The 27,562-nt window shown below is 49.2% G+C and overlaps 1 protein-coding gene across 2 annotated transcripts; it reads left to right on the top strand.

Annotated features, from left to right (window-relative positions):
• Positions 1-129: 129 nt before the first annotated feature.
• Positions 130-26,424, top strand: PES1 (pescadillo ribosomal biogenesis factor 1). 2 transcript variants are annotated; one of them, XM_054996775.1, is made up of 15 exons: positions 130-403; positions 1,541-1,620; positions 9,738-9,891; positions 10,455-10,564; positions 11,310-11,481; positions 16,125-16,214; positions 20,387-20,503; positions 21,658-21,735; positions 21,947-22,036; positions 22,280-22,410; positions 23,552-23,677; positions 23,998-24,182; positions 24,324-24,445; positions 25,126-25,293; positions 25,562-26,424. In XM_054996775.1, the coding sequence occupies exons 1-15, from the start codon at positions 380-382 to the stop codon at positions 25,646-25,648; spliced, it is 1,734 nt and encodes a 577-aa protein (XP_054852750.1). In that variant the 5' UTR covers positions 130-379; the 3' UTR covers positions 25,649-26,424. The 2 variants fall into 2 exon arrangements, with proteins under 2 accessions (XP_054852750.1, XP_054852749.1); XM_054996774.1 differs by having other exon boundaries at positions 267-403; positions 24,321-24,445.
• Positions 26,425-27,562: the final 1,138 nt, after the last annotated feature.

Raw genomic sequence — 27,562 nt, forward strand, 5'->3', positions numbered from 1 at the left:
TATGATAGCTAGGCTACCCGCTCCCCCTCCCCGGTATGCTCTACGTTCTTCTGCGTCACCTCTTAAGGACCGAATTGAGGATCTTTTGTAGCTGTCCACGTTAGTTCCTGCTTAAGAAGGCACTCGTTCTCAGAGAACGCCTCTGGGTTCTTTCCTTAGAGAGGCTCACCATAGTGCGATCGAAAATGTAGTAACTTTTCCCCCCTTCCCTTTCGACCTTATCGGGGCCGCTTAGGTCAATAAATATGAGGTGTCTGATCGGGCGATTTTTTGAACACCTCCGAGCGGGGGCCTTGGAACGGGGAGCGGAGCCTGTTGGAGTCACCACGTGGGTGTTGGCAGCGAGGTCGAGAGGGGAGACGTTCCTGCCTCAGGAGTAATGGGTGGCTTGGAGAAAAAGAAGGTGAGGGAGAAGAATTGGTTCTTAAATAGTTTCGCATGTGTCTTCCTCAAGAGGTTAAGGCTTTCAGTGTACATGGGTTTAATTTCAGGTTGGTAGCCGTGTTCTGCAGTAGAACAGCAGGATTTGAGTCCAGTGGCACCTTAGAGACCAACAAGATTTATCAAGGGTATTAGCTTTCGAGAGTCAAAGCCTCTTCTTCAGATACAGAGAGGAGTGGAGATCCCTGAGCCTTAATATCCCAGTCAGGAGATGGGAGGGGTGAAGGAAAGAAGGGAGTCGGGATGTATAGGTACAGTGTTAATACAGTGCAGCTTGATTAGAGCAAGAATTGACATCTAGCTGTATTGTAATATTACACATTTATATCCTGACTCCCTTGTTTGCTTCACACACACACACACTTCCTGACTGGGATATAAAGGCTCAGAGATCTCCACTTCCCCCGTATATAAAGAAAGGAGCTCTGACTTTCAAAAGCTCATACCCTGAAAATCTTGTTGCCTTGTGGGGTTTGCTATGTGTAAATTGTGGCTGCTTCAGTTTTGTGTGCTTCTAGTCATCTGTCTACTAAGGATTTGGCCATTTTGTTTACTGTTTTTTGCTGGTTGAGTCTCTGATAATCAGTTTATGAGCCCCAGAAAGCAGAGAACATGAGAATTGGGGAGAGGTTGGATTTTGTGAAATTTTAGTGCAATATGTATTGGGGGCTCTGTATAGGAGCAGGGATAATTGAAGGGGGACTGCCTGTATTGAAAGAAATCATTAGGACAGGAAAATGATTAGGGGGTTCAATGAGAACTTGGAGATGATTTATAGAGATGGAGCTTTAGTCACTTTTTGTAGGGTGGTTACCTGACTGATCTACAGATCTAAGTAATATTTGATGTGTGTGTGCACACATTTGCTGGTGTGCCCTGGGATCTATCAGCTCCTTCCCATATAAACCTGTTTCCTTTTCTCTGGACAACAGTGTCTCTTCTATTTCTGTGCAGGATCTCATTGTGTTAAGCTAACATCCAAGTCTCTGCAGTGATGAGGCTGCAGATTTCTACTAATTAACTTTGGCTTCTGTTCAAGAAATCATCCACTGCTAATGGTTTTCTCTTTGTCTGTCATCCCTGTCATCCTTCCCCCCAGTATGAGCGGGGCTCTGCCACCAACTACATCACCAGAAACAAAGCCCGGAAGAAATTGCAGTTGAGCCTTGCAGATTTCAGGTATGGAAAAAATATGTTGGCATTATATACCAGTTAAATGCCCATAGGCAGTTAAGGGGTCAGTGGGGTTGGTGGCTTTGTATGCTTCACTAACAGTGGAGACATACCCTGTGTCTCTGTGTTCAGAGGGAGAGATTGCAGCCCTGGTACCTGATCCTTGTCAGCAGAAACTGAGTTACCCAGTGTTGGCTGAGGAGAGTGAGTTCTGTGCATACCACCCCTAACTGGCTCTTTCCTTGTTTTCATAGACTTGAGACCATCGAGGGGAAGAAGGAGCACACTGTGACGGGTTAATTTAGTTTCTGCCTCCTTCAGTAATTCCAGTATTTGAAGGCCAAGCCTTCTATATCTGTGTAGCCCCTATTTCAGTTTGTTTGTGGAATATTAGGGAATAGCCTTAATAGCTACATTAATTCATGTGCCATGTATTGTACCATTACTGTTTGGTTTTTGCTAGGGACCCTATGAGGTGGGTTGCTATTCCTGTTTTGCAGCTAGAGTAGAGAGGCTGAGGAGAAGAAATGTGGCAAAAATCAACAGTAGGTCACAAGCTGCAATCTGAACTCTTTGGCTGATCTGAAGCTTTGACAGCTTAACCATGTTTGGGCTGGCTCCAGAGACCAGCTGACTTCTATTGCAGAGAAGTATTATTTAGAAGATCTATAAGATTTGGGTGCAGTGACTAACACTACCACTGGACCCAAATCTTGCTCTTCTACCACAGACCAACATGGCTACCCACTCAAAACGATCTTAGAATATTTGTGTGTCACTTCTCCTGAGGTCTGTTCTAGGGAGGTAATAAAAATCTGTTTAAACTGCAGGAAGTGAAGGAGTTTTTCACACCTTAAGAATAGGCTGGTGCAACAAAGATATTCTGTCAAGGGATTGTATAAAATCTTTTTCACCAGGGCCTTTTAAGGAGCAAACAACAAGACACATCAGGGATGTGTGGTCAGACATCCTGATATGTAATTTAAACTTTAAAAACAGCTTTGGAGAAGTCGGTATGGATCAGAATCATGATGGACATGTCAACCCATCCACATGTTGCTTCCCTAAGAGATCAAATCCACCCACCTCCTGCTACCATCAGGGCCAGTAAGGGAAGGGACAGGCATTCACACTGTACCTGCCTTTTTCTGTTAACTGGCTGTAATGGCTGTGTGTGTGTGTTTGTGATTTGTTTTGGGAAAATAGCAGAGGGGGAAAGATTTAGCTTCCTAGTCCTGGGGGCAAGTTAAGATCCAGAGAGGAAGAGCATTCTGGAGCACCAGATGCACTTTCTGAGACACCCAAACGCCTACACCATGTGTGGGACCTGCAGAGAGACAGGGAAAATATGGGAGGTTCTGCTTGTTACAACTCCCCTCCACCCCCGATTCATTCATCTGGCTGGGTGGCTTTAAAAGGGAGAGCACTTGAAATTGTATGCAACAGGGGTTTCACTCCATGTTGTATTCCCTGTGTGTGTGTGTGTGTGTGTGTGTGTGTGTGTGTGTGTGTGTGTGTGTGAGAGAGAGAGAGAGAGAGAGAGAGAACTCCTGCATATGCCGAATCTCTCATGCAAATGTTCTCCCCAGCTATTTTTAAGCCTTTCTTCCCCTCAACCGTGTGTCTGTGTGCATTTGCAGGGGAGAATCGCCCTCCCTCATGCGAGTTTATCCACTTAAAAGAGTCTTCTGCATTAACCATACATTATCAGACAGATTCTCTCGTTCCTCCCAGACATGCCTTTCTCCAATGCCTGTGTTGGATGAGGCCCCATTTTACAGAACCTTACTCATTCTATAGTGGACTGCAGGTGTGACGCTGAGTACAAGGATTCTGTATATTTGCTTGCTGAAGAAACCATTGCAGTTGGGACATACACAGTGCAGTAAGTTTAGAAAGGGGCCCCTGAGTTGAACAGCTTAAGAAGCTAGGGTACATTTCATAGAGTCTATTTCAGTGCTTATGAACTGAATGTACTGGATGGATTTGAGGGTGTTACCAGCAGTACAGGCTTTTGAGGCACCTGCTGACTTAGTCTGGTTTAGAAATGAATAACTCTGTGTCCGGAGTGGGCCTCGCCCACCCCGGACTGGGCCCTCCCCCCCGAGCCGACGGACCCTCAGAGAGCCCGTTGCCAGCCTCCCGGCCCCCGCCAAGCACCCCCGCTTACCCAAGGGCCCGCGGCCGCGGGCCCGGAGACGACGGGCGCCTCGAGCTTCCCCGGGGCACCAACGCCGAGCCTGCCGCGGCTGCCGGAGCAGCAGGGCCTACGGCCGCCATTACGGCTGGAGCGGCCGGGCTCGCCGCCGCCGCCAGAACGACCAGGCCTGCCAACGCCGCGGCTGCCGCCGGAGCGGCCGGGCCTGCCGCCGCCGCCGGGCCTGCTGCCACGGGCGCCGCCACCGAGGCTCGCGGCGAGGGGGAGGCCGAAACCAGGCCGGCCGGCCGGCGCGGCGACGGCGACAGGGTGGGAGGAGGGAGGCAGCCGCGGGGAAAGAACAGCACGGCCGCCGCCGCGGCCGCCCCGGGCCACATCCCAGGGACGGGCGCGGCCGAACGCCGGCAGGGGGAGGGCTCTGCCAGGACAGATGAGGGGAGGAACGCCCAGCGAGCCGTCCCCGCGCTGGGTTGGCTGGACGGGTCCTGGGAGGGCTCCTCAGTCTGAAGGGCCACTGGGGATTGGTGAAGGTGGGAGAGGGGACAAACGAGCACAGAGGCAACAGCAGGGGCGGAGGGGGTGATGGAGAGGTGTCTAGCCCAACTAGGTGAAGGCAGCCAGGTGTCGGGACCGGGGAGGGGTGATTCGGGGAAGGGGATTGGTGGAGAGACAGGGGGCAGAACCAGGAGGGACTATAAGAGGGAAGCTCCCGATGATGCCGGGGAGGAGAAGGCTGGTTGGAAGGTTGGTCAGAGAGAGTGCGAGAGATTTCCAAGGCAGCAGGTAGGAGGCAGACGCTGGTGCCCAAACCACTGCCCCTACCAAGTCTGAGGCAGAGGGAGCTCCCTCAACCTCCCCCTGGTGGTAGCCCAGAGGACGGCAGGACGAGGGGAGGACGCGGCCGGCGGGGCGGGGCCTCACAAACTGGTGGAGAATGCAGGCACTAGCAGCCCCATGAGGCCCCCGTGCCCGCACCTCCCCACCCCAGCCGGTTGGAGCAGCTCCCGGCCCCTCCTACGCCCAGCAGTGCTAAAGCCAGCGAGTGCGAGTGCGGAGGCCCCCGCCGAGGCCGCCAGCTCCACGATGGATCTCGCGCAGTTTGGCCAGTGGCTAACGGAGCACCAGGGGCAGCTGCTGAAGGAGGTGGCTCAGCAGCAACTGGACGCGCAGGCTGCCCTGGCTCGCCAACAGCAAGATGCTCAGGCGGCTCTCATCCGAGACCTCCAACAAGCACTGGCCGGCGCCGGCCCTGGAGCCGGGGGCGGGGCCGGGCCCGCCTCCCGGCCGCCGTTCCACCTCGCCAAGCTGGGCCCGGAGGACGACGTGGACGCCTTCCTGGAGGCCTTTGAGCGGACAGCAGAGGCGGTGGGGTGGGCCCCGGCCCAGTGGGCCTACATCATTGGACCTTATCTTACGGGGGAGGCGCAAGCCGCCCTGAAGGCCCTTCCCAAAGCCGAAAGTGCCGACTATGCGAGGCTGAAGGCGGCGATATTGGACCGCTACGAGGTCACGCCGGAGACTTACCGGCAGAAGTTCCGGTCCATCGCCTTCCAAAAAGCAGACCATCCCCGCACCCTTGTGGCCAGTCTCCAAGACGCAGCCTACCGCTGGCTGAAGCCCACCACGGACGAGGGCCGGAGGATAGCCGACCAGGTGGTGCTCGAGCAGTTACTGCAGGTGATCCCCGCTCGGGCCCGGAACTGGGTGGCCTACAACAAGCCCGCCACCCTGAAAGAAGCCACCACGTTGTGGGAAAACGTGATGGCCGTGGAGTCCCGGGAGCCCGCGAAGCAGGACCCTCGCCTCGGTGGCGAAGGGAGCCGCAACGCAGGCGAAAAGGGAGGGCGAGCCCGACCAGGCCCTCGGCCGCCTGCTCCCGGCCACCTGGGCCGGATGACCGGAGGACCCCCAACCGGGCCCCGGCTAGCCCTTCCGCCACCCGTCACCCCCACTGCAGCCAAACCCAGCGGCCCCGCCCGGGAGACAGGAGACAAAGGACCGTGCTTCACGTGCGGGCAACGGGGGCACTGGAAGAGGGAATGCCCCCTGATGGAGTGCGACCTGGGCTGGGACACGGCCCTGCCCGCGACGAGTTGGGCCCCCCGGCCCCCTCCCATGCTCGTCCTGGTTTCGGTGATGGGGAGGAGGTTGACGGCACTCCTCGACAGCGGGAGCTCCGTGTCAATGATCCGCTCCCACCTGCTGCCCCCGGACCTGCCGGTGGTCCGCCAGGCCGTCATCGCCTGCGTTCACAATCACGTGGAAGAGTGCCCGGTTGTCCTGGCTCCCGTGACGTACCGTGGGCAGACGTGCGAGACGCCCTTGGCCCGGGTGCAGGCCCTACCCTACCCGGTCTTGCTGGGGAGGGACTCCCCCCACTTCCGTCCCGCCATGAAGACGGCCCTCCCCCCCGACCGGGAGGAAGCTGGAGAGGTCCTGGTCGGAGAGGGTGAGGAAGACGACGCGGAGCGCCTGGGGGGGAGCGGAGCCGGGGACGCCCCAGCCCAACTCCGCCAGGGATGGGGAGCAGAGCCCCGGTTCGCCACCGATCAAGCAGAAGATCCCTCACTGGAGGGCCTACGCCGGATGACCGCAGTAAGTGAGGGTTGGGTCCTCGACCCCCGCCGGGCAGGGCGACTACCGCGGGTCGTCCGTGCAGGGGGGCGTTGGTACCGCCTAGTCAAAGGAAGCCAGGGTGAAGTGTCCCAGCTGTTGGTTCCGGCCGCCCACCACCCGGAGGTCCTCCGGGCTGCCCACGACCATCCGTGGGGGGGCCATCAGGGCGCCCGAGCTACGGCGGCCCGGATCGAAGCCCACTTCTTCTGGCCAGGGCTAACCAAGGAGGTCAAGCGCTACTGCCAGGCCTGCCCGCTTTGCCAGCGACAAGCCACCCGCCGGCCAGCCCGGGCCCCACTGGCCCCGCTGCCCATCATTGAGGAACCCTTCGCCAGGATTGCTATGGACTTCGTCGGTCCCCTGCCCCGGACCCCGCGAGGAGCCCGTTATATCCTGGTCCTGATGGACTATGCCACCCGGTACCCCGAGGCCATACCCCTCCGGGACATGAAGGCCCCAGGGGTCGCCCAGGTGTTGCTACGGTTCTTCGCCCAAGTGGGGTTGCCCCGGGAGTTGCTGTCGGACTGCGGAAAACCCTTCACGGCCCAGCTCACCAGACACCTGTGCCGAACACTACATGTCCGACAGATCTTCACCAGCATCTACCACCCGCAGACTGACGGGCTGGTAGAGAGGTTCAACCAGACCCTGAAGGCAATGATCCACAAGCTGGCCCACGACCGCCCCCAACAGTGGGACTTGTACATAGATCCCTTACTCTTTGCGGTCCGCGAGACCCCCCAGGCCTCCACCGGCTACGCCCCCTTCGAGCTCCTATACGGGCGGCGGCCCCGGGGCATCCTGGGGCTGGTGGAGGAGCAGTGGGCCCCGGTGGCCTCCCCCGAGGGGCGTCCCGCCCCCGAGTACGTCCGGGACCTCCAGACCCGTCTCGAGGCGTGTCGGGCCGCCGCTTGTGAACACCTCCGCGAGGCCCAGCGGTCCCAGAAGGCCTACTACGATTGGGGGGCCAGGGCTCGAACATTCCAGGTGGCACGAGCCCCCTGGAGACCACTGCCTTTAAAACGGTGGGAGATCGTGGCCAAGGAAGTAGAGGACATGCTCCGCCTCGACGTGATTGAGCCCTCCAGCAGCGCGTGGCGGAGCCCCATTGTGTTGGTGGGGAAGCCGGATGGCTCCGTCCGCTTCTGCGTGAACTACCGGCAAGTCAACGCCATTGCCACCTTTGATGCCTACCCCATGCCCCGGGCCGACGTGCTGATCGATCAACTGGGAACGGCCCGTTACCTGTCGGCTCTGGACCTCACGAAGGGGTACTGGCAGATACCCATGGCAGCTGAGGACCGGGAGAAGACGGCCTTTGCGACCCCCCACGGCTTGTTCCAGTTCAAAGTCATGCCCTTCGGCCTGCATGGGGCCGCCGCCACCTTCCAGCGCCTCGTGGATCACGTGCTGGCCCATTGCCAAGGGTTCGCCCGAGCCTACATAGATGATATCATCATCTTTAGTCCAGACTGGCCATCGCACCTGCAGCACCTGAACATGGTCCTGGCGGCATTGGCCGGGGCCGGCCTGCGAGTCAACCCCCGCAAAAGCCGGATTGGGTTCCAGGAGCTCACATACCTGGGGTTCCAAGTGGGCCACGGGGTTCTACGACCCGTGCCCGATAAGGTCACCACGCTGGAGCAGAGCCCTCGCCCTCGAACGAAACGCCAGATGCGACGCTTCCTAGGGCTGGTGGGCTACTACAGTAAGTTCATACCCCACTTCGCCAGCCGAGCCAGCCCCCTGTCCGACTGCCTGCGTAAGGACCAGCCTGCCACTATTCGCTGGAACCCCGACCGGCTCCAAGCCTTCGAAGCTTTACGCGGAGCCCTGTCCGGGGCCCCCGTGCTACGGAACCCGGACTTTGAGCGACCCTTCCTCGTTCAGACAGACGCCTCCGATGTTGGGCTGGGGGCGGTCCTATCCCAGGAGGTCGACGACCAGGAACACCCCGTGTTGTTTATCAGCCGGAAGCTGCAACCCGCGGAGGTCAAGTACGCTACCGTCGAGAAGGAGGCCCTGGCGGTGAAGTGGGCAGTAGGCGCACTCCAGTTCTACCTGACCAACAACCACTTTACCCTGGTCACGGACCACGCCCCCCTGCTGTGGATGGCCCGCATGAAGGACCACAACCCACGGGTTCTCAGATGGTACCTCTCTCTGCTCCCTTTCAGCTTCCAGCTGCGGCACCGGCCAGGTCGACTCCATGCCAATGCGGATTACATGTCACGGATCCCGGAACAGCAGGCAGACCAGGAAGCGCCGGACCCCAGGGGTGTGTGTGTCCGGAGTGGGCCTCGCCCACCCCGGACTGGGCCCTCCCCCCGAGCCGACGGACCCTCAGAGAGCCCGTTGCCAGCCTCCCGGCCCCCGCCAAGCACCCCCGCTTACCCAAGGGCCCGCGGCCGCGGGCCCGGAGACGACGGGCGCCTCGAGCTTCCCCGGCGCACCAACGCCGAGCCTGCCACGGCCGCCGGAGCAGCAGGGCCTACGGCCGCCGCCGCCGCCGGAACAACCAGGCCTGCCAACGCCGCGGCTGCCGCCGGAGCAGCTGGGCCTGCCGCCGCCGCCGCCGCCGGGCCTGCTGCCACGGGTGCCGCCACCGAGGCTCGCGGCGAGGGGGAGGCCGAAACCAGGCCGGCCGCCCGGCGCGGCGACGGCGACAGGGTGGGAGGAGGGAGGCAGCCGCGGGGAAAGAACAGCACGGCCGCCGCCGCGGCCGCCCCGGGCCACATCCCAGGGACGGGCGCGGCCGAACGCCGGCAGGGGGAGGGCTCTGCCAGGACAGATGAGGGGAGGAACGCCCAGCGAGCCGTCCCCGCGCTGGGTTGGCTGGACGGGTCCTGGGAGGGCTCCTCAGTCTGAAGGGCCACTGGGGATTGGTGAAGGGTGGGAGAGGGGAGAAACGAGCACAGAGGCAACAGCAGGGGCGGAGGGGGTGATGGAGAGGTGTCGGGACCGGGGAGGGGTGATTCGGGGAAGGGGATTGGTGGAGAGACAGGGGGCAGAACCAGGAGGGACTATAAGAGGGAAGCTCCCGATGATGCCGGGGAGGAGAAGGCTGGTTGGAAGGTTGGTCAGAGAGAGTGCGAGAGATTTCCAAGGCAGCAGGTAGGAGGCAGATGCTGGTGCCCAAACCACTGCCCCTACCAAGTCTGAGGCAGAGGGAGCTCCCTCAACCTCCCCCTGGTGGTAGCCCAGAGGACGGCAGGACGAGGGGAGGACGCGGCTGGCGGGGCGGGGCCTCACACTCTGCTTTCTCCTGCGGTTTGAGCTTCCAGTTGCCTGTAATTTTGGTGTGGAGGCAAGCTGATGAGGTCCTGTCTGACATCTTTGTCTCTTGCAGGCGATTGTGCATCCTGAAAGGGATTTACCCCCATGAGCCCAAACACAAGAAGAAAGTGAACAAAGGCTCCACAGCGGCCCGGACTTTCTACCTCCTCAAAGACATCAAATTTCTTCTTCATGAACCCATTGTTAGCAAGTTCCGGGAATATAAGGTATTATAATTCAATGGCTGATCAGAAGTACTTACTCTTTTGCTGCATTCTGCCACTTTAGCAGGCCAGGGGAGGGGCATTTCTGTGTCATCCCGGTACTGCGGTCTCTCAGCCAACATCCATGGTGTTGATTTTCCCCCCGTATCTTAATGACAGTTGTTTGAGTGCAGATGTCATTTGTGCCTTGTAAGGTGCTAATGAGTCATGTTACATTGTTTGAATATTATATCTATTGAATCTTGCTTGGTTTATTTAGCATTTCCGGTGTTGACTTCAGCTACTGTGATCATAGATCCAGAGGAGTTAGCCGTGTTAGTCTGCAGTAGCAAAATAGTAAAGAGTCCAGTAGCACCTTTAAGACTAACCAACTTTACTGTAGCTTAAGCTTTTGAGAACCACAGTTCTCTTCGTCAGATGCATCTGCTACTGTGCCCCTATGATGGATCAGATGCTTCATTCTTGAATGGGGCTTGTAGAATGTTGGAGGACAGTTGGCTGTGATATGAACTGTGTGGTGAGAAACCACAAAATGTGGTCCTTCTGAAACTTTTGTCTCTTCCAAGGTGTTTGTCCGCAAGTTGCGCAAGGCTTATGGCAAAAGTGAATGGAACACTGTGGAGCGACTGAAAGACAACAAACCTGGCTACAGGCTGGACCACATTGTCAAGGAAAGGTGAGGGATGGAAGGCGCCCAAAGAACTTTGTGGAACAGTCATTTTGGGGTCTAGAGGCTAAGGTGACAGACAGAAGACTGGTGGCCTTGAACTTTATTATTATTAATTGGTTTATTAACCTATTTATACCTCACCTTTCCTTTTGGTTCCACAGCACTTGAATAGACATGATATATTTTGAAGCCTTTGAGAGGGAAAAGAACAACTTTTAGGAAGAATTAAAATATGTGTGATACTGATTGTCAAGCCAAAATTTATTTTACAGTTGTAATGCCCTAAAATGCATCATATTACTTAGCACATACATTTGCATGGTTTTGCATGTCTATGAAATGTATAAATGCATTAGTTTTCTACAAGCAAGATTACAGATGGGCCTGATGGTGGGGAGAGAGCAGGAAGAGGAAGACTGAAGACCACTTAACTATGCCCATCCAGTCCTAAACCTTCTATTGTTTTTCTACCAGTTCCCATACATCAACAGGGAACAGGAAGATCTGGTTGGGAGGGAAAACTGAAGACAGCCTGAAGAAGTTTTGTTCCTTTTTGCTCAGATCACCATTTATAGGCACCCAGGATCTATAAAAATTGCTCACAGTTCTTGTGGACAGTACTAGTCGAGAAGCCTTTTAACTTAACTGTACTCTTGTGGATGTGACCTGAAAGCAATTGTAAAAAAGCTAATCACTTCAAAGACATCTGTGTAAACAATTCTTCCTTTCTCATTCCCTGTGCTGGCTGCAGATACCCCACTTTCATTGATGCCGTGCGGGACCTGGATGATGCCCTCTCCATGTGCTTCCTCTTTGCAACTTTCCCGCGCACTGGCAAGTGTCATGTTCAGACAATCCAGCTTTGCCGCCGACTCACCGTGGAGTTCCTCAACTACGTCATTGCCTCACGTGCTCTGCGCAAGGTCAGAAGGAAAAGGCTGAGATGCTCTTGGCCTTAGAGAAGGTTGTTCTGTTGAGCCTGCACTTTGTTCAGCACACTGGCATTAAATGCAGGTGTGAGAGTACTAAAATACCTCTTAATTAAGCACTCTTTGGGTAGTGTTTTGCACCCAGCAGAGATGGTACTTCATAACCAACTTGTCTTGGCAGAAAATTGTTATAAGCCAGATTTGGATATGCGTGTATGCAAATGTATATTTTCAGAGTATAATGGGGTTACTACAATTCACTCTTAAAAATAATCTCCACCCACTATGAATGGATAATTTTCTGCTGTGACTGGATCTTGTTTTCATATCCACTCTGCAGTGTAAAGTAATAAGCCTAGATTTTGGGTTGCTTGGGGGGAGGGTCTTGTTTTCCTTTGTTTACAACTCTTCTACTCCTGTTTTTGTTGCGGGGGGGGGGGAATAGAATTGGCAGACTGATTGTATGGCAGACTAGGCTCTGGCACTGAAAAGCTTCTCCCACAATAAACGTAAGTCTTTAAGATGCCGCAAGACTATGGTGTTTTGGCTGCAACAGGCTATCATGCCTACCTCTCCGGAATGCGTAACTTCATATGAGCTTAGGAAGCTGCCTTACACCGAGTCAGAGCAGTGGTCTCTCAAGACCATAGGGGCTCTACTTGGATGAGACCCAAGGATCATCTAGTCAACAGCAGCCAACCAGGTTTCCAGAGAGGTCATGAACAGGACACAAAAGAGATGGCCCTGCCCAGTGTGCCTCAACAGAGTGTTACAAAATGCACAGTAGGTATTTGTTCTCATTACCATTAATCTGATATTCACAAAACTTCATGAACAATCCTTCTAAAAATATAGATAATCCTTTTAGCCAGATATCTCTATAGTCTCTGTTTAGCTATTAAATGGAACCATGGTTTAATTAAACTAAGTATGTTCATGTGATTGAGTGCAAGTCTCTTCACTAGCTGCGTTTGACCACTGTATGCGAAACCATGGTCTGAAGCTGGCTTATTAACCAAAGTCAGTCTTAAACATGGTTTCACGTGAGGCATGGATATTGACATCCTGCCAGAATCTTGGCTAGTTTCCCAGCATTGCCTGTATTACAGTGCATGCTGGGATAACAACTGAGTCTGCATAGGGAAGGCAATGGAAAAAGCAAATGCAGTGAAACCAGGGTTTTAATGGTTGTCTCAGAACCAAATCCTCATTTCACAAACCAATCATAGTTAAAATATACCACAGTCTTGTATCATAAGAAAAAAGCCATGTTGGCTAATATTCTGAGAAGTGAATTCAGAATTCTTTCAGTTGATAAGACTGCAGTGCATTCTGAAATGCAGGTAAATAAGCTCCGCAGGAAAATTAAAACTGCTTAACACCTTTCCAGATAGGGGCTCATGGATATGCTATCTCCTATAACTGAAGTTGATTACGTTTACTATGCTCCCATTCTGGTCTCATAAATCAGTTAAGGGTGTGTGGTGTATAATAATAATAACAATAACAACAACATTCGATTTATATACCGCCCTTCAGGACAACTTAATGCCCACTCAGAGCGGTTTACAAAGTGTTATTATTACCCTACAACAATCACCCTGTGAGGTGGGTGGGGCTGAGAGAGCTCCAGAGAACTGTGACTCGCCCAAGGTCACCCAGCTGGCTTCGTGGAGGAGTGGGGAATCAAACCTGGCTCTCCAGATTAGAGTCCCGTGCTCTTAACCACTACACCAAACTGGTTGTATATATACACACCATTATTTATTGTGGTTAGAGAGTATATCCATGCCCCTGCCTCCTTTTTGTGTTGGTTGGGTAGGGGAGCCTCTTTTTGTTCCAGCATCTAGTAGTTGGATGCTGTTGCGAATAGTAGTTGTTCATAGACATCTCTGAATCTAAGTGATTTATCAAAGCAGCCACCTGTTTTCTGGCAGCAACTTCTCTTGCTGTATTGAAGAGGTGTTTCCTGCACTGATTGGCAGTAGTTCTCCAGGGTCTCAGGCAGAGACCTGTGCTCTTTGGGTAGTGTTTTGCACCCAGCAGAGAATCTTATGACACTTCATAACCAACTTGTCGTGGCAGAAACTTGTTCTAAGCCAGATATGAACATGCATGTGTGCATATCCAAATTTAACTAAAGATGCTAGGGAATGAACATGTGAAGCTACCACTAATCATTAGAAGGAAAGATGATCTGTAAAAAAATTAATTTTGTTCCCTATTAACAGTCATGCCTCACTGCTAAAATAATTCTCGAAATACAAATGAGTTTTTAAAATTAGACCCTCCAAAACAAATCCTCTAAAACTTGAAATGCTGTCGCTGTAATTGACCCTGTGTTTTGTATGTGCTGTCATTCTGGAGCTGCAGCTTTTTAAAATATGTCCATGGTGTGGCAGTAGCAACCTTTTGAAAAGGAAGACAATTTGTCCGGTCATTAGAGAATGTGAACTCTCTACTTTAATTGCCCTTGAAAAAGCCTGCATGCAGGCGCAGGCGAAACAGACCAAACAGCTAGCAGTTTGTCAGGCAGATTTTGCATCCCCCCCCCCCCCGTGGAGAGAGAGGGCTGGAAGAGGAAATTTAGAGCAACGAAGCTCAGTTTGTTTAATCCAGCAACCCTCAAGAGAAGGAAATCACGGGCGAGTGCAATCAGCAAAATGTGTGTTGGAACTGTTTGAAACTAGAAGCACCATATTGAAGAGAACTGTAGTTCAAAAGACTGCACTTTGAAAGAATTACTGGACTTCTTAGAAATTGATATTACTTACATGTTTATGGTTGCATATTTATTTGAATGTTATTGTGACAAGTGACATATATAAGAAGATTATAACTTTGTGAATTGGTTGCAACTATTATTTATTTATTTATTTTTATTTATTTTTTCAATTTATATACTGCCCATCCCCAGGGGTTCTGGGCGGTGAACAGTTAAAATCAATAAAAACAAAAACTAAAATCAATATACAAATAATAAAACAAATTAACAAGGTGCAGTGGTGGGGAGAACCCTCCCCCACCCCAAAGGTGGGAGGCCGACATGGCACCGCCCCCTTCAATCACTGAACGCCTGGCGGAACAGCTCTGTCTTACAGGCCTGGCGGAACGATAATATGTCCCGCTGGGCCTGGGTTTCCATTGACAGAGCGTTCCACCAGGCTGGGGCCAGGACTGAAAAGGCCCTGGCCCTGGTTGAAGCGAGGCGGGCTTCCTTAGGGCCGAGGACCACAAGTAAATATTTATTCGCTGATCGAAGCGATCTCCGGGGAACGTACAGGGAGAGGCAGTCCTGAAGATATGCCGGTCCCAACCCACTCAGGGCTTTAAAGGTAAGAACCAACACTTTGAACCTGATTCAGAATTCAACCGGAAGCCAGTGCAGCTGGCGCAGGACAGGTGTGATGTGTGACTGGTAAGGTATACCAGTCAGGACCCGTGCCGCCGCATTCTGGACCAGTTGTAGTTTCCGGATCAGGCCCAGGGGTAGCCCAGCGTAGAGTGAGTTACAGTAATCTAGCCTGGAGGTGACCGTTGCATGGATCCCTGTAGCCAGGTCCTGGGGTGTCAGGGGGCAAGTTGCCTGATCTGACGAAGATGGAAAAATGCAGACTTGGCAACCGCCGTGACCTGGGCCTCCATCGATAGGGAGGCATCCAGGAGCACACCCAGACTCTTTACCACTGGCAAAGTTGCCAGTGGTGTCCCATCCAGGGCAGGGAGCTAGATCCCAACATCTGGCAGCCCCCGTCCCAGCTGCAGGACCTCCGTCTTCACTGGGTTCAATTTCAGCCTGCTCTGTTTCAACCATGCCGTCACAGCCTCCAAAGCTCTGGCCAGATTGTCTGGGGCCGTGTCTGGCCGGCCGTCCATCAACAGAAAAAGTTGGGTGTCATCCGCGTATTGATGACAACCCAGCCCAAACCTCCGCACCAACTGGGTGAGGGGGCGCATATAGATGTTAAATAACATCAGGGAGAGTATCGCCCCTTGGGGAACCCCGCACACCAAAGGGTGACGGGGCGATAGATCTCCCCCGAGCGCCACCCTCTGTCCCCGACCCTGGAGAAAGGAGACCAGCCACTGTAAGGCTGTCCCCCTAATCCCCACGTCGGCAAGGCGGCTGGCCAACAAATCATAGTCAACCGTGTCAAACGCTGCTGTGAGATCAAGTAACACAAGCAGCGCTGACCCGCCTCGATCCAGATGCCTGCGAAGGTCGTCTGACCTGTATTACTGTAAACTATACTGAAATGTGATATTTATTAACTTGTTTGTATTGCACAATAAGAGCACAGAGCACTTTATATTAAATAGTTTAATGAGTAAAAACCTAGAACAAGTTTATGAAAGTATATTGATCTTGGAGAGAGCTTGTGGTAGGGCGTTTGAGAACAGTTACTCTCTCTTTAAGAAGCCTCTTTCGTTTTGTAAACATGGTGATTATATTAACAGAAGGCCATGGCTTATTTTTGTTTTATTAATGTTTCTATAAGATGATGTAACAGAGGAGAAGCAGCTGATCATTTCTTACTTGCAGATAGTTGAGATCTGACTGTACGACTGCTGGGATTCCTCAGTTGATCACTCAGTTGCACTTCTTGCTGAGATCTTTCTCTGTGTTTTCTTGCCAGGTTTTCCTGTCCATCAAAGGAATCTATTACCAGGCTGAAGTGATGGGGCAGCTTGTCACGTGGATAGCACCTTATGCCTTTGCCCACAATGTGAGTAGTGGCCAGGTTATTACCGGCAAGATTTTCCTGTAGCATTTCTCCCTGAAAATGAAAGCTAGCAAGGGTTGTGTGAAGGGCATGTGCTGAATCAGAATGCTGCTGGCACTTCTCACATTCTGACCAGAATTAACAAAGCTAGTGTGAACCTGTTTAATGAGTCCCGAATCTTGCCAGTCACCTGTAATCAAAGCTTTGATCTGTATTTTGAAAAAACTAGCTGTGGTGACATTTAAGCTGAGAGACCATGGAATATATGGTAGCGCTGGATTATATATATACTTTTCTGGTGGATCTACTCCAAGAAAAGATGTAGCAAACTTGAGCATTTATCTATACATTAAATAAAGGCATTGATTTGCTCTTCCCTCAAAGAAGGTTGAAAGGCATATGTAATAAAGCCGACCAACAAAAAAACCTGTTCACATGTTACAGTGAATGCATGTACTGTGCATTTGATTTTGTGTGCACACATTGAATAATTCTTGTGTTGCATTCAACACGTACAAATGAAAGAAATACCTTTTATCCAAGTACATTGCTAATTACCACATGCTTGGATGGGGGGCGGGGCTTAAAGAGTAGGTTCTGCACTCACTGTGATGTCCTTTTGAACTTAGTGGTGGAATCTGGTCCTTGGCAGAAGGAGATGGACCAGCAGTGTAAACTTCATGCTAATTGTGCAATATAGGCAATAACAATAGAAATGCTTTGCAAAATACTCCTAGAGTTTAGAGAATCCCACAGTATGCATGTGTGTTTCCTCTGTCCTTTGGTCTCCAAAGTTCTGGCAAAAATGTTACTTTTGAGATGCACTGTAGCAGACTAAGAGTAGTATTTCGATAGAACACTTTGAGGTGTGTAGAAAACATAAGATAGATATGGAAGCAGGGAAAGAGCAAGTAGTCAGAGTCCAAGAGTCAGACATAGGGTTACTAACCTCCATGCAAGGCCTGGAAATATCCTGGAATTATAACTGATGTCCAGATCTGTTCCCCTGGAGAAAATGACTGATTTGGAGGGTGAACTCAATGACATTATACCCTGCTGAGCTCCCTACCCAGGCTGCACCCCCAAAACCTCCAGGTGTTTTCCAACCTAGAGCTAACAGTACTTGTCAGAAAGCATTTCAGTCGTACCCAGCATGAGACGGTTCTTTGTCAATAACTGGAGAACAGGACGTGTTTTGATGCTCCCAAAGGTTGGACTTGATGACCCTTGAGGTCCCTTCCAACTCTATGATTCTATGATTTCTGAAGCCACACTGAATCTTAGTAGAACTGCAGGATATGGTGAAGACCAACATGTTGTTTTGGGCAAAGACCTCTTACTATAGTGGTTCTGGATGCTCCACATAACTTTTCCTTGATGTCTAGCTGTACCAGTCAACGTTCTCTCAGTTTGAAAATCATTGACTACTTGAAAAAACAAGGCCTGAGTAATTTGAATGAATAGTTCACTATGGTAATGCAACTCTGTTCTGGGCGCCAGTGAATGAGAAGGTCTTTTCTGTCAGAGATACAGTCTGGTACTACAGGGAACCATCTGGTTACTTCTCTCCATCACCTCCCAGGCCAAAAAAATCCTGTCTATTTTTTGGTACTATGTCATTTGTGTTTTGGTACAACGTTGTCCCTTTTTTAGTGAGCTGCTCTCTTTCTCTCCCTAAGGTGTTTAGTGTTTTCACTGCCCTGCTCTTTCCCCCAGAAACTAATTGCAGCTACTGCAGTTAGCTTCCGGCCCTGTTACTCATTGATGCCCTGAATGTGTCTTGGCTCATGTCCATCTTGTATTGTCTGCCTGAATGGAACCAAAGGAAGTGGGTGGCACATACAAAACATTAGAGAAACAGACAAAGCTAAAAGGTGCTGTTAAAAGTTCAGTGTTAAATTCCTTGTTGTGGTTAGGAGGTAAAATTCCAGGCACGTTTCAAGGTATGTTCCTGGAGAAATGTTGCTAATTATAAAAAGACAGGCATGCCAGCACAACAACTGCACAGGATGTGAAGCTCAGTCATGCAAAGTTAAGCACACACAGTTGGTTTGCATGGGTAGCAGCCCAGTTGAAGCACAGTGCTATTCCTGTGTAGAGTCACAAGGATGAGTTCTCTCACCTTGCCAGCACTGTGTTTAAACTGGGCCTGAGCCTTTTCTTTTTCAGTGTAAGGAGAAGTTAGATGTGTCTGCCTAAAAAACATTCCCCTGAAGAAGAATCTTGAAACAGGTGGGCAACGTTGCTTTATAATTCTGACTATAGAAGAGAAACTTTCATTGAATTTTTAACGGCAGCTCTTGACTTTGCCTTTAGCATCTGGGGGGGTCTGAGTAGAACTAGGAGGAATTGGCTGGATGCCCAACACCCCATGTGATCTGTGTGTGCCATTTCTTGTCCTCTGTGCCTGGCTGTACCGGCTCAGAATCTCTTGAGTTGAAAATCATTAACTTCAAAATATGAAGGTGGAAGTTTTTCCCCAAGTGTTCAGTTCCATTGCTGGAAGCCCTTGAGGGGCTGGACACAGATACTCCAAGTAGTATAGTTAATTTCCTGTTTTTCCTATTTATATGAAACCTCAGAGCAGTTTACAGTTTGAACAGTAGCATTAACCTATAAAACCAGGCTGGTAAGTAGCCACTTGCCTGGTTGCAGGAGGTCATAATTGCCACCATATGACCAGGGACATGAGCTTTTGTGAATCAGAAGCAAGTTGATGATTTATTTTTCTTTTGGGCTCAGTGAAAATGAGCATGCTGTTAACTTTTGCAGTCTTACTCGTAAGACTAACTTTTCTTTTCCATGGCAAGATTTGATATATCACCTCCAGACTTTGAACCAAGAGATGTTAAATATGGAAATCAGATTTTTCAGCAGGATGATATGCAGACATTCCAGTGTCATGTTTCCAGGTATATAGGCTTGTGGAAAATAAAAGCTGAATACGACAGTTGGAAGTAGTACTTCTAGCAGGATTGAAGCTAAAAGCCTTCAGTAAAGGATCATTTTCCTTCTGGATTGCTGGCACAGCTGCGTACACTACAGTTAATTCCAAAAGAGTACAGAATGTGGAATTGGATGCAGAATTCCCTCTCCTAAGAACATCGTTTTCTGAGGAGGGGGGAATTTCTAGTTGTTCTGGTTGCATAAATATGCATGAAGGCTGTGAACAGTTCTGGTTGAAAGCTCATTCAACAGAGGAGTGAATTAGATTGAGGAATGGGGATTCAGTTCTCCATACAAGCTCCTTGCCTTTCTTGATAATGATAACCAGCATAAATGATGGAAAATAACAAATTGCAGAATAAATTCACCAAAGTTGCATAATTTATGCAGGTCAGCCCTCCTTGGTGCAGAATTTTCATTGCCTGAGCGTAGAGCTTTAAATTTTTTTGCCCCAGGATGCACACAGTCCTGATTGCTGAGCTCCATTTCCCAGGAAGTCTGAATATTTGTTATGAGAACTAGTACAGTATAGTATCTGATTCAGATCTCAGAGCCTCTGGTTTGAATCCCCACTCTGCCATGGAAGCTTGCGGGGTTACCTTGAAGCAGTCACATACTTTCAGCCTAACCTACCTCACAAAGTTAAGATAAAATGGAGGAGAGGAAAGCAATGTAAGCCACTCTGCATCCCCACTGGAGAGAAAAATGGGGTATAAATGAAATAAAATAAATAATATTTTTAATAATATTATTAATAATATTTTTAAACAATTCAGTTAGCTGAATTTGTGACTGTGGCTTGGGATTAGTAATATTTTCAAAGGTTTCAAATTTACATTCTTCTGTTTGCACAAATGCTGTTGTTCAGGTGAAGCTGAATTTGAGATTGTTGGTATTAATCCATAAGAATCTGAGCTCTGTTTGATCAGGCAAAGGGTCTGTCTAATATAGTATTCAGTTTCCAGCAGTGCTGAGGAAGATGCATTGTAGTAGTGTCTTTTCCCTGTTTGACTTCAGCATCTGATATTCCGAGAGAGACAGACTGCTTCTGTGTAAGGAAGTTAGGTTTAGCTGTCTGTGTGCCCCCACTGTGTACATGTGCCTCAAATGAGAAGATGAATGTTGGATTTTAACTGTGGAGAAAGAACTAGGACATGATTTTTTCAAAAAAGGTCTTTGTATTGTGGTCTCTGTATGCTTGCCCAGTTGACTTCCCTGTCTTCTTTCAGCACCCAACAGATGTGGATTACAGGGTGATGGCCACTTTCACTGAGTTCTATACCACTCTCCTTGGCTTTGTCAACTTTCGCCTCTACCAGTCCCTCAACCTGCACTACCCACCAAAGGTGAGTGCAGTCCTATGAATTACACATAAACACAGCCAGCTTTCAAGGGAAGTGGTGGTGTGGGGACTTCAGTGTGGATCAGTTGCAGCGTTGATCAACAGCACTGACAGAAGGGTGGGAACCCCCCACCATAGCAGCCCACTGCTATGTGGTTGCAGGAAAGAGCAGTCCACAGAGGAACTGGAGAGAAAACTGGATGACCTCCAGAAAGAGTCTGTGGCTGAGGGCAGAGCGCACCAGCTTTGCATGTTAAAGGTCCCAGCTTCAATCTCCAGTTGCAGGTCTTGGAAAAGGCCTTTCTCTTCCAACGACCCAGAAAAGCCACTGCCATGCAATATAGCATAATCCCTATATGCATTTACTTGAAAATAAGGCCTACTATATTTAGTGGAGCTTACTTCCAGGGAATAGTGCATAAGACTGCAGTCTTGGCTAGGTAAACCAATGATGTAACTTGGTATGGTGATGACTTCAACTGCTGGAGAGCTAAAGGGAGCCCAGCTGCAAGGAAATGGGGCTGCAGTAGGAAGTAAAGAAGAAACAAGGAAATTGAGTTTGGGGAGCAGGGTGGCCCTGAAGAGCTACTAGCCCCCTTTTGTGGAGCCATGGATGCTAGGTGGTGGTAGGGAGGCATTGTGAGTCAGGGTGCTGTAAAACCCATTCTGAGTCTCTCTGCTTTCTCCTTAGGAGATAGGGCCCAGCTTTAAATAAAGCATTGTGGTATGGAAGAGATGTGGCCTTGATGGTGTGTTCAGGATTCCTGCTGTGTCTCTTGTCTCCATCAAAAGTCAAATGAGTGGGTAGTGGTATCTTTACATTTCCCTCAGGAGGGATGGAGAGAACCAAGGGCCCTCGAGAAGATTCTTTAATGCCTAGTTTTTAAAGATGATGCCTTACATTTGCAGAAAGGATTCATGCTTAAGGAAATATTCCTCTGGAAATACAGTTGGAGTTTTCTTGTTAAAGTTGCCAGAATCCTCTGTTGTTTTGGTGGGATCCTTGGCCTTGCTTGCAAGATGTAGCCTGCCAAGGGAAAAGTTACGCCAGCAGACAGATGTCTCATAGTGAAATCTCCATGAAGGACTTTGTGCTAGTGGCATGTTTACTTATTTAATGCTGAGGAATGCTGAGCCATGCATCTGTCTGTTTTTTAGATTGAAGGCCAAGCTGCAGTTGAGCTAAAGCCAGAGGAAGGGGAGCCGTATGCCTTGGATTCTGAAAGCTACATGGAGGTGAGAGGGCCAGTGGTGTCAGAATAACTGCTGGAATTTGGCTAAGTGGCCTGTGTTGCTGTTACGTGGCTTCAGATTCTGATCCATAATTGCCCTGCCCCATCCCCTTGTTCTGTACCATGGCATTGGTGCAACAAGTATCTCTGCTTCTGAATCACCTGTATGTTCTGGTTATGAAGATTTCTATGGCTCAATTGTCTTTCCTCTTTAGAAACTCTCAGCTCTTAGTGCCAGCCTGGCTCGAGTGGTTGCTCCAAATCCAGAGGATGAGGCAGAAGTGGATGATTTCCCTGTGGAGGGTGTAAGTACTCCAGGGAGGGGAGGGGATTGTGTCCTTTTTCTTGCAATGAAGACTCTTCTTCTGGTTTGGGAGGAGGGGTTCACAAGGAGAGGAACAAGATGGTGAGTGGCTTGAGTCACTGCTCTTATTGGTTATGAGGGGATGGAGAGAACCAAAGGCCCATCTGATTGGGATGGTAGCTTTTTTGTGGAATGGGGTTGTCATGGAAACGTGGCCTGGAGGTCTCAGAGTCTCTTTCCTCAGGAAAGCACAGAGCAAGAGGAGGCTCGGCAAAAGGAGCAGGAGGCTCTGGAGAAGCAGAAGAAGCTCTTTGAGGGGTTGCGCTTCTTTCTGAACAGAGAGGTGCCCCGGGAACCATTGGCTTTCGTTATTAGGTTTGTATGTAGGGGTTCTTTTTTGTTTTCCTTGAGTTATACTGCCTAATGATGGTTGGGAGGTGCAAACTCCTTCTAGAAAGTGAGAAAGCAATTGTCAAACTTAATTTGAGGGAGAAGATAGAAGATTCATCTGCAGGGACTTTGATTTGTGCCATCGGAGCTTCTTCAAGGCTCAGGTGGGTAGCCATGTTGGTCTGCAGTAGAACAGCAGGATTTAAGTCCCATGCACCTTAGAGACCAACAAGATTTTCAGGCTATAAGCTTTCAAGAGTCAAAGTCCTCTTCAGTATCTGGAGAGGACTTGTCTGATGCAGATACTGAGGAAGTTGTTCAGTCTTAGGTCTACATGTTCAGATTTTGAGATATTTGACACCAAACAAGAAACTTTTTTGTTAACTGTGGGAAAATGTTTGGCTTGTTCTCAGTTCTCCTGGAGGGAGGCAGGAAATATTCATGAATGAGAGAACACAGAGATGGCCCATGAAACTCCATGTTTTATAAGCAAGTTGTATGTTCTTGGCTGGTGTAGAACTTAAGAAGCATTACTTAAAATGGCTACATGATCTGGCTCCCTGATGGTTGGGGAGCACAGCCGCACCTAGTGAGATCTGAGAATCAAGGGCATTTCCCATTATGAAAGTGTCAGGTTCAAAGCTCTGCATTGTTCTTTGTCCCTTCTCTCTCTCTCCCCCTCCCTCCCTCTCTCCTTCAAACAGCAAGCAGTAGCAGAGCGTGCTATCAGCATTTTGCTTTTGATCTTTTGCTTTCTGTGTGTAAGAGTTAAGGTATTAGGATGCAGCATAGACAGGCTTGCCAATATCCCTATGTTTTGAATTAGGGTAGAATCAAAAAGAGGGTCCAGAACAAAAGCTGAGTAATCAGCCATCCCATAGTCAAAGATCCAGAGGAGTTAGCCGTGTTAGTCTGTAGTAGCAAAATCAAAAAGAGTCCAGTAGCACCTTTAAGACTAACCAGTTTTATTGTAGCATAAGCTTTCGAGAATCAAGTTCTCTTCGTCAGATGCATGGTACATTGGGAACTCAATGGCAGAACAGACTTGTGCCTCCTTTGCGGTATCAAAGCCTGCTACCTGCCTATTATTTCTGGTTGCCTGATGAAGGTGTCTTTCTTTTGGCAGGTGCTTTGGGGGCAAAGTGTCATGGGACAAGTCTGTTTGCATTGGTGCCACATTCGATGTGACAGATCCAGCCATCACTCACCAAATAGTTGACCGGCCTAATATTGAAAAACAGGTCATTGGAAGGTGAGTGCTGCTCAGGAGGAATACCATGGGATGATAACAGAATGCTTTTCATTGGAGAATTGCTGCATATCCTGAAGGCCCTGGTTGCTGTGACACTACTGGGAGACCGTGGGTCATGGAAGTCTGTGGAAGCTGTTTAGTTGGTGTGATCTTTCACTTCCAACACAGTATGTGCATCCATCTCACTTGGTCTCTTAACTGAGAGCAGGAAGAAGATTGCACCATTGTTGGAAATGTCGAACAGGCACATCCAATGAAACACCTTTTTTGCTGTGTCTGTCCAGTTTGGCTCTCATTTGACAATTTCCTGTCCACCCCAGGTATTATGTCCAGCCGCAGTGGGTCTTCGACTCGGTCAATGCCAGGCTGTGCCTTCCAGTGGCAGACTATTTTGTTGGTGTGCTGCTCCCTCCGCACCTCTCGCCATTTGTTGCTGAGAAAGATGGGGACTACATCCCTCCAGAGAAGATTAAACTACTTGCTCTGCAGAGAGGCGAGGAACCAGGTACCTTGGCGTTCTGTGGACTCTGCGCTCTTATCAAGCCTTGAAATGAGCAGTGGAATCCAATGTGATTATATTCTTGTCAGAGGAGGGTGAATGTTGTGCTTCTGAATGGTAACTCAGCTTGGTTCCTTGCTGTAGAAGAAGAGAGGGAGGAGGAGGAGGAGGAGGAAGATGCAACAGAAGGCTCTGAGGTGGAGGAAGATTCTGATGAAGATGATGAGAGCCAACTGAAAAAGATGGAAGCCCAGAGGTCTCAGGGCAAGGTACTACACTTCAGCTCAAGGTTTTAGTGGGCTGTTTCAGAGCAACATGTAAACTTAAGCCATCAGCAGCATCTGTTCACTTGCACTTACTTCTCTTTGCTCTCTCAGTTTGCTTTATTGTCTGATTCCTTCCTCATTCTTCCTATTTCCCTTAATCCTCTGGAGCACTCTCCCTTCCTTGTTAGACTTCTGTTTCTTGTGGTTCTCCTCTTCCTTGGCTCCTATTTCTCCACCTCCCTCCTTTCCAAGGCTCTACTAACTGGGGAAGAGCCCTTTCTAGGATCAGTGAAATTCATTCCTTGCACCTGCCATGCCTTTAGTACAGGGCAATCAGTTACCAATGGAGGACTCCTTAAAATGTCCCTGAGTGCACAAAAACATACGTAACAAAATCTAATTCAACACATACCCAAAGGAAGTCATTATTTTGCACATTTGTTGAAACAGATTATGAGTATATTGCCTTTAACATGCATAGCACTCTGTCTACCATTCCTAAATCTTCTTTGGTTTATCTTCATAAAAACTTGCAGAGTATGGTAAGTTCGGGAGATATTTTGATGGTTTTCACCATCTGAAAGTTTTTAGACTTCCACTTGTCTTCAGAATGTAGCTGGTTCTCTCTTTTCTTGCTGTTAAGCCTCCACTCAATTTGAGTTCATGGCCTTATTCTTTCCTAGAATCTCCCTGTGAAAGTGACGGCCGGCAAAGTCCTGAAAGAGGACAAGCAGCGGTTGGTGCAGGAGCAGCTGAGTGAAGAGAAACGCTTGGCTATTATGATGATGAAGAAACGTGAAAAATATCTCTACCAGAAGATCATGTTTGGGAAGAAGCGAAAGATCCGAGAGGTACAGTTACAGGCTGTTTGCTGCTTTACTAGGCTTGTGATCTCTCCTGCTGTTAATCTTGAAAATGCAAAACTTTCAGGCAAAGAAAACTGCCAAGTTGCGCATTGGGTAACATGCAACTGCCAACTTGCTGAACCAGCCATTGGCAGAACTGGATGTTCTGGCAGGGAATGTCCTGTTAAAGAGGGTTGCTGTACAAGCAAGAGTGCATCTTGTATGTGTCGAGAGGCATTTTTGAAGCATCTCCTGATATATTTGTCTCTTACAGGCTAATAAGCTGGCAGAGAAACGGAAAGCTCATGATGCAGTAGCAAAATCGGAGAAAAAGAAAAACAAGAAAGCAAGATGCGAGTAACTCAGGCCCTTCCTCTCAGCAGGTGTTCTGCAGGCCTTAAAGAGAGACGGTCCTCTCAACTTATGGAGGGAAGCCTTGGAGTCCTTTGGTCTTCTGACTTCCTCCCTCCAACATGTTTCTTCAAGTCAAAGCCATGGCTCCATGGGCTCCTTGGTATAACATCCACTTTATTTAAATTCAGTCTGAACTGTCTTCAATATTTGTCAGCACCCCTTTGTGGAAAGGCTGCTGTGGTACAGCAGGTTAACCAAGCAAAGCAGACTTGGTGCTCTTTGAGAAAAGTGGACTTCTTTTCATGCCAATAGTAAGATGAGGCAGCTAAGAGTGGATGAAGCATTTCTGTCCCTGAAGGAAAGTAGATAACCCTCATGCACTTCTTGTGAGAAGGTTTTTTTTTTCTCCTCCTGCCTTATGGCACAGAGAATAACTAGGCTTAAGCTTTAAAAAAGCCACAAGAGAGAGCATCTATTATTTTTGGATGTCACTGTCTTACAGTGAATGTGTGAAGAATGTTGTGCCCTTTCAAAGGAAAGAGTACTTGTGTTTTGTAAATAAATCCACTGAAGACCAGTGCAGCGGCTCAGGTTGGATTGTGTAGAAAAAAGAACAACTTGGGATCAAGGCACTGTTGGATTCCTCTGGTAGATTCTGGGACTGCCTCCTGGAGCTCATCCAAAGCTTAGATGGGTATAATAATCTATTCTTCCTTTGGGTTATTATTGCAAATGACATGATAATTGTTTAGTCTTCTTTATTAAACTGGACTTTTAAAACCATGTCTTTCAACGTAGTCTGTTAATCCATTGATACCAGCGAGGTATTAAGTGGTAGAGAAAATGCTTCCCTCCCCCACAGTCCCTTTGTCCTGCACAAAGGCCAGCTCTCCTGCCTCAACTGAATTGGTAAGAGGTCAGCCGCTACTAGGATCTATTTTGAGTGATTTCCTACATAAACTTCCCTTGTCTTAATTCAGCATGAAAAAAACCAACAGGCACACTAATGAAAGAGAATGTAGTTGGATGGATAGGAAAGAAACTTTTTTTTTAAAAGCCAGGCCACTCTGAAATGAAGACAGAGCAAAGCCATGAAAGCCCCTATGCTGTGCTCTTATCCATTAAAATGTACTTTAGACAGTGCTACAAGGGAGATAAAGATTTGTGTCCAGTAGCACCATAAAGACAAGATTTTCCAGGATATAAGCTTTTGAGAGTCAAGCTCTCTTTGTCAGAGAGCATGACTCACAAAAGCTATACCCTGGAAAATCTTGTTGATCTTTAAGGTGCTACTGGACACAAATCTTCTACTGCAGACCAACGTGGCTACCCACCTGCAATTGCTACAAGGGAGGTTCAGAAAAGGGGTGTTGCTGCTTACACAGGAATGCATTCCATTGGAGCTTTTGCCTTGGTTTGTGCATATTTTCACTGTGTCTCATTTCAGCTTGTGGCTTTTTCCCTTCTGTAGTTTTCCTTCCTGTAGCATTAACAACCCTGTTTTTCCAATTGAGCCTGAAGGATAAAAGGGTGGAGGTACGGTAGAAGTATTTATTTATTTACTGATGTCCAAGGCAGATCACACAGTGCAAGTGAAATACAATATAATCAATAGCTAGGATATTCAGTGAATACAATAGCCTGTGGTAGCAGAAAATTTGAAAAACAAGCATAAATTTGAGCATAGAGATGAAATCTTATTGAAACAACATGTTTACATAGTGTGATTAAGCAATGTAGAAACTCCCTAGTGGTGCCTATTTGCCTTAGCAAAGAGGTCAAAGATGCCAGCCACCAGTTACTTCTTGACCCATTGCTTGAGTACAGACATTGCTGATCGTAGGGGAAATCGCTATTCAAGGTTCATGCTCTGCAAACCTGAAACTTTTAAAACTACTTAAATGTTGTCCTTCCTGACACA

Source organism: Eublepharis macularius, chromosome 13 (assembly GCF_028583425.1).
Source record: "Eublepharis macularius isolate TG4126 chromosome 13, MPM_Emac_v1.0, whole genome shotgun sequence".
In the NCBI taxonomy this organism is placed as follows: domain Eukaryota; kingdom Metazoa; phylum Chordata; class Lepidosauria; order Squamata; family Eublepharidae; genus Eublepharis; species Eublepharis macularius.